The sequence below is a fragment of a genome, unplaced genomic scaffold (genome assembly GCF_019419815.1).
Source record: "Pyrus x bretschneideri cultivar Hongxiangsu unplaced genomic scaffold, Pyrus_bretschneideri_v1 Contig43, whole genome shotgun sequence".
Taxonomy (NCBI): Eukaryota; Viridiplantae; Streptophyta; class Magnoliopsida; order Rosales; family Rosaceae; genus Pyrus; species Pyrus x bretschneideri.
Window position 1 is genome coordinate 2,790,155 of NW_025999757.1, and position 7,307 is coordinate 2,797,461.

The 7,307-nt window shown below is 35.3% G+C and overlaps 1 protein-coding gene across 2 annotated transcripts; it reads left to right on the forward strand.

Moving 5' to 3' along the window:
* The first annotated feature begins 1,781 nt into the window (after positions 1-1,781).
* Positions 1,782-3,006, forward strand: LOC103940568. 2 transcript variants are annotated; one of them, XM_009350711.3, is made up of 2 exons: positions 1,782-1,931; positions 2,472-3,006. In XM_009350711.3, exons 1-2 carry the CDS (start codon positions 1,834-1,836, stop codon positions 2,788-2,790), a joined length of 417 nt encoding a protein of 138 aa, XP_009348986.1. In that variant the 5' UTR covers positions 1,782-1,833; the 3' UTR covers positions 2,791-3,006. The 2 variants fall into 2 exon arrangements, with proteins under 2 accessions (XP_009348986.1, XP_009348988.1); XM_009350713.3 differs by having other exon boundaries at positions 2,535-3,006.
* The last annotated feature ends 4,301 nt before the right edge of the window (positions 3,007-7,307 follow it).

The following is a 7,307-nucleotide window of genomic DNA, read 5'->3' on the forward strand; positions in this document are numbered from 1 at the left end:
GCTCCAACTCAACTATGAGAAAACGTTCCACTCTCGCTGTATCATTTCTGTGAGGAAACAATTCCTCGTTGTACATATTTCTTGACGGGCCTACTACGAGGAACGAGCGAGGAATTTTTTTCCTCGCTGAAAACCTTCAGCGATAAAACAGCAACTTTCAACGAGGACAAAAGTCCTCGCCAAACAGCTATTTTGTTGTAGTGTAGTTTTTAGGGTCAACAGAAGTAAAATGGAGTGTGGATAACACACAAACTTTCATGAAAAGGGTTTCGGCTAAGTTTATTTTAATAAAAAAAACTATGCTACAACTTTATTTAATGAAAAATACTAAAATTTTAATGAAAAACTATTAAATTTTAATAAAAATGACAAAAGAACTTAAATTTAAGGAAAAAAAAAGACATAATTTTAATAGTAAAAAAACAAATGACCAGAGGACCCGTACGTCTTCACACAAAATGTTTATGAAACTTAACGGTACTACATTGTTTATGAAACTTAACGGTGCTACACTGTTTATGAAACTTAACGGTACTACATTCTTCTCTCTTCTCTTCTTGAATTTTCTTGGCACATTCCCACCTTGCAAACACATTTTCTTCGATACTCATAAATTGTCTCTATATCTCTTCAATTTCTAAACTTCCTACACCAATTACTTAATTTTCTTCTATTGTCTGCCCATCTGCAGCTTCCTCTTCTCCTCCACCTACAATCTCATCTTCTCCCTTTGCAAAATAAAAAAAAATAACGCATATGAAATCAATAAAATCGAATACACCTATAGATATGAACCCAGATACACCCACGGATATGAACCCAGATCGACCCCCACTTCATATCCTTTAATTTCAGAAGCATCTCAAGTCTTCAATCATTCCAATATCTGTGTGGACTTAAAAACCCTGAATTTTGGTTACCATACAATTTCCAAAGCATCTCACAACACCGACGGTTTTGTGGATGGAAATTGTTGGGAACAGCGGATTCTTCTCAATGGTGCATCATGTAAATTAAAATTATAGGTATAAAAGGTAGTGGCTTGGTAAATAAAGTTGCACATGGTACTCTTCAATGCTTCATAATGTCCATAATATATAATATGTAGTAGGGTGTGTATGTATATGTGTATATATATACATATACATATAGTACAAATATATAGAGGTTTGTGCAGTAAAATAAATATTGGAGTAGCCATGATTGGAGTTGCTTCTGGCAAGGCAATTTTTGGACCCCAATTAATGAATACTGGAAAAAGAAGCAACTGGAAGATGCAGCAGCAAAGGAGACCGCATGGGTGTTTGATAATTTTTTTTTTTTAGTTTTCCTCTTATCTTTATCATTAAATAAAATTATTAGATGATTTTTTATTAAAATTCAAAATTTTGAAACATTTTTCATTAGTTTTTCTTTTTACAAACGCAAAAGAAAAGATGGGAAACGGAATTAAGAAGCAAAGCTCTCCGCATGAGGGCAGAAGTGTCATTTCCCCACCTCTATTTTAAGGTTCACCTCTTTTCTTTCCCCCTCTGCCCTAACTGAAAACGACTGCAAGCAACCTGTGGTCTACCTGTGTATATCTCTCCAATATTATAAATAAATATGAGAATATTTATTAACTTCATGTATAAATATGGAATTTACACACCGACTCCAAAACCATTAGTCCTCGTATATCTCTTTATATTTAACTCTCTCTCTCTCTCTCTCTCTCTCTTCCTGTAGTTATCTCTCTGACTCTCTTGGTTTTGGGTTTTGGATTGTGTTTCTTGATAATTGATATATACAAATATTATTCTGTGTATCTCCTGAATTGCTTCAAGAACGAAGATGGTGGATCTTCAAACTGTTTGCTGCATGTGTGGTGACGTGGGTTTTCCTGACAAGCTCTTCCGCTGCAACAAATGCCGCAATCGCTTTCAACACTCGTATGTATTTTCACCATCACCATCATCATAAACATCATCACCATCATATATATATATGCCATGCATCATACATAACATGACGATATGCTATTTGCTATATGTATGTAAAGGCATCATATATATATATATATATATATATTTGTATCATCATGATCATGATCATGGTTCATAGGTGCGACAGGTACTGATAACTGAATAGACCCATCTCCATAAAACACCCACCAAACCTACCTAATTATTATTGGTACCATGTATATGATATCTGATGGTCATGGTCATGGTACCATGATAAAACCGTGGGGCATGCATCCTATGCCATCATCAATCATCACCATGTATCTGTATAAACATGTTTATAATGCTATAACCATGCCTAGTCCTATTATATCAATATTCCAATTACTGCTGACAATAACAAAGAAAACTCATTTACTAATTAAGCATGATACCGATGTGAATTTGTTATACATTTATGTGCTTTTGAATCAGTTTCCCAATCAATCTGGTCAAATCTTATAGACGACAGTTGTTTAATTCTAGGTATTGTAGCAATTATTATAGCGAATATGCGGAGCCAACTGAACTGTGTGATTGGTGCTTAAGTGATCAAGAAAGGAGCACGACAAGGCACGGTAGCTCTTCCAAGAAATCGAGTATGGCGGCCGCAGGAGGAGTCGAGACCGGAAGTGCCTCGAGCCGGTCAGAATACTCTGGGGATCACAAGATCAAGCAACAAGATCATAATCAAGAGAGTGGAAGCGGTGAGAAGGTTAACACCAAGAACCACCCTAGCAGTGGCGTGCCGTCACCAAGAACCGCTACGCGCAGGTACAAGCTTCTCAAGGATGTAATGTGTTAAGAATATTAATTTAGAGAGTGTGAGCGATACCAAAAAGGTTAAGCCTTAACGATCAGCAGCCTCATAAAAATAAAAGGCTTTTAAGTGTTTATAGAAGCAATTATGTAAATTACATATCATATTTAGTACTTGCTTTCTATCTAGAGTGTTAATTGTTTTTTGGGTTCCTTTGTGTGTTCTTAATAATAATAATAAGGTAAGCTTGTTTTCCAATGACTTTAGGCCTCTCTCTATGAATCGCTATATTTTGGTCCAGTCTCTATATTTCGGTCAGAAATAAAAACCCAAAGTCATAAATTGGTTTATACATTATGAACTAGCTATACTATCTAGGTTTCTTGCATGAACTGCTTAATTTTTTTTCCTGCATGAACTACAATCAATTGATCAATTCAAGATATCAGTTTGAAACTGACCTGTTAAGTAAATGAATCACCCAAACTCAATTCGTTAAGTTAAGAAGTCATCCAAATTCAATCCGTGAAGTTTATGGGTCACCCGTTTCACCTGTTAACACCTACTAGCAATTTTTGCTTTTTGCTTTTATTTTTATTTTTATTTTTTATAATCAAATATTAAGCTGAGCTTTAATTAATTCTATTCTAACATAATTAATTAATTTCAGTTTTATCCAATATATAATATATTTTTTTTACAAGAGTTTTATCCAATATATTGTACCTTTCTGTTTGGGAGGAGTGTTGTGTAGGACGTAGGTGATGAGTATTTTGTAGTACTGTAGGGTTTGTCTCTGTCACAGCAGTGTTGTGAGGACGTAGATGATGAGTATTTGTAGTACTGTAGGGTTCGTCTCTTTGCTTTGTTGAGACTCTTGGCATGCCTTCTTACCAAAGAATTCGTAGTACCTAAAGCCTGCTGCTCAATTTTACAGATCACTGAAAGCTAGGCCCTCTCTATTATTGTGCTTGCTCAATGATATATATATATATATATATATATATATGTATGTATTATGTATATATATTATATGAGGAAAGGGGACAAGAAAATGAATATAGAAAAAATAAAAGGTTTTCGTAGGAGAGAAGGATTTCACCAGGATATCGATTTTGATACTTCCAGTATATTTATACTCTTGAGGGTGAAAATTGTTATTCTTCTAATTATTCTTAATAATTTGTATAGCGTATGTAAGTGATTTTTTAAGTCTACTATTAATTTTCGAGATAAAAAAAGAATACTAACAGCAAACAAATTAGTTTGGTTTGCGGACTTTCTTAATTTTATGCAAGATCTCCTCATTCAAGATTAACTTTTTTTTTTAAGTCAATAATATATTGTTGTATCTTCAAAAGAAAACAACGAAAGAAAATTTGTACGTAACTTAAGTGGGAATTTTTAAGTGGATGTTGTTCCTTCTAGGCCATTCATTTAGTTCCCGAATTCTTGATTTTACTTATATTTCTTACACATGCTTTGGACCAGCACGGTATAATTTGTGAAATATCTCCGTAGTACACAAACTGATAAGGCCTCTTGCACTGTACGTGTTTTGGCCGTTTATGAGAAAACAACAAAACTCCCTCTCATTGGGGGTCTTGAATTGACAAGAAACGGTAGCCATCGTCTCCCCTTTTTCTTTCCCATCCAAATCTCTTTTCTTCTTCCTCTTCTTCTTAGTATAATTTTATAATCTTTCTATCTCTGCGGTTGATTGGACCTACAAACATTCAATAAAATTATACAACACTGACGCCAAAGTCAACGAAACTTTTCTCAAAATATCAACCACTATTTAATGTTAGTGAGGTATTTTATTTATTGAAAACACACAAGATTAAGAGTATACGAGAAAATAAATAAATAAATAATGTCACATCAACGTGAATTGAATTTTTTTTATGTTTTGTTTCGAAGTCTACATATTCAATCACTTAAAATCATTTTTCCAATTCATCGCCTTCTGAACAAAATAAAGTACTGTAAATTAAAGAATTTAAACTTTTGTTTCAATGTTGACACATTGAGCTTAAATTACTTGGTGAGGTGGGAAATTCTTCCATCGATATCTAATGGTCCTATTGATAATAGTTTGAGTGTGTAATTAATTTTCCAATGAATTTGCTGATCCTCATGTGAAGGCCGATAAAAAATGAAGGAAACTCAGTCCATAAATAATATTATGTTTAGCCAATGATCATTTCCTCCTCCATCGATCGGTCCACACTTTACTTTCTTTCCGAACTGTCATTAAGATGGGTCACATGGTTGCTTCGGCTTCATACCCTCAACTTTCTTTATCCGACTTACAAGCAAACCTCGATCAGTACGTTGTATATGCATGCAATATATATCTAGCAAAACAACACATGAAAATATTGCTATTTTGCGTTCCTTTCAATGTTCACCTAATTCTTCTTTATATGTATTTGATTCTCTCATTTATTCTGAGCTATACCAAATTATTAACAACGAATTAATAGTTGTTGACCGAAAAAGGGAGGGTAGTAGAAACAATGCATATGATAATTAATGTACTACTAGTACAAAAAACTATTTGTGTGATGAAACTTCACGCGACGCAACAAATTTCTTCACGCAAAGGTAAATTACACAGTGTAATTAGGGACTCGTTGCGCAAAACTGAGCGACGAAAAGTTTTGTCGTGCAAGAGGCCTTTGCATGACGACACCAAATATTCGTCCCACAAAGGTAGAGAAAAAACGTTGGTAGGGGAAGATTTGGTGCCAAAATCTTGAACAATGAAGATTCTAAAATGGTCGGTGGCCCATTAAAGATGAAGTATTTACTAAAAGGTTTGTGCGACGAAGTATTTGGCGCGCAAAACATTTTTCTAAATTAGTCGATCAGGCTTTTAAGGTGAAGTAATTATTTCAGACTTTGCGCAACGAATTCTTCGTCATGCAAAGGTCCCATGGGTTCTTTAAAATCACAGATTCACTCTCCCTTTTCCTCACATACTTTTTTCTCAAAATCCTAAAGTTTTCCCCATTATGTTCTTCCCCAAACCCCTCATATCCCAATTCTTGTTTTAACTTTCTATATGATGGTGATTTTGCTGCTCCTACAACTAAAGGATATGAGGGAGAAGGATCTCTGGAGGTTTTGTGAGTTTTACTACCTATGCATCATTCTATTTGTTTTGAGACTCGCATTCGCTACTTTGCCGACTAAACGAGGCGACTTCATCACCTACTTCTACATTTGCCTACAGATCTGATGCGTTATCTACTTGAGTATTTACACACTCAAGGGAAAATGTTATGAATATAGTTCTAGCACATATATGCTTGTGTAAATTATTAGTAGATTGTATTTAGAATACTAGACGATTTTTTTCCCATTAGGGTTGTATTACTTGCAAGGCAAAGAGTCTTCGTTAGTTTACTATAAATAAAGGCACAAAGGCTGAAAAATATCACACATAATTTTGCAAGCCTACTCTCCATCTCTCTCTTCCTATTTGTGATGCACCATCTCTTTTTCTCAGATAAAATAGGTCACAGCATCTACAAATTTAATCTCCTATCATTACCCATACTTTAAACACTGTTAGCTATCTGAAAAAAATAAAAATAAAAATGAAACGTAAAAACCCAGACCACCACCATCGGACACAAGCATCCCGTTCTCCTCCTCCTTCTCCTCTTCCTCCTCTCTCTCATCATTCCAATACCCAAATTGAAGGTAGAGAACTCGATCTTCCTGACAAATGATACAGAAATTTGAAAATAGAGAACCCATCATCGGCGATGATCCACAACGCATCATCGACGACCCTTCCTCCGGCGACAATATACCGCTGCGTCGCTCCAGAACTCAACTCATCTCAGGGTTTTGGTTCCTGACCTGAAACTAGTTTCCAAGCTCCACCACGAGAAATCGAATTCAAAGGCGACGACATCTCTGTTTTCGAACTCAGCGACCCATCATCTTTCTCGCCATGTCACCCTCATCATCGACATCTAGACCCATAGTTGCTTCCTAAAAAAATTGAAAACAGAGCTTCAATGTTCAAAGAAGTTCGAAGACGACGTTGACGGTGTAGAAGTGGAGTTAACGGTTGGGCTTGGACTGGATTGGAGGCCTGCAATTTGGTAAACGAAGAGACGAATGACAAAGAAATTTTGACTGGATTAACGGGCTACGGTTTAGAAATTCCCTCGCAGTCTGTCAACCGAAGAGACGAGTCATAAGATTCTGTTGAGGGAATTACAAATTGGAAACTTGTTTGTCATTGGACTGGGAGTGGATTGGGGGTGGGGGTGGGCAGCGGTTCCATTCCTAAACCGAAACCGGAACCTTAAAATATCAATTATTTGGTTCAATGTGATTTCGTTTAAATTTATTACTAGAACCATACGGTTCGATCTACATCAATTTTGATTCAGTTCTTGCCAATTTATGATTTCGAATACTAAATTATTTGAACACCAAATCATCATGCATTCAAATACATCTTCCTAAACTAATATATAAAGTTGCATACAACACATATCCTTTTTAATGCAAATGTCTTTGATCAGTAGCACCAA

Bases quoted from the DNA above. Each gene is read 5' to 3' on its own strand.
- LOC103940568 (XM_009350711.3), top strand. From the start codon at position 1,834: ATGGTGGATCTTCAAACTGTTTGCTGCATGTGTGGTGACGTGGGTTTT. The intron at 1,932-2,471 runs GTATGTATTTTC...GTTTAATTCTAG, and splicing joins CGCAATCGCTTTCAACACTC to GTATTGTAGCAATTATTATA.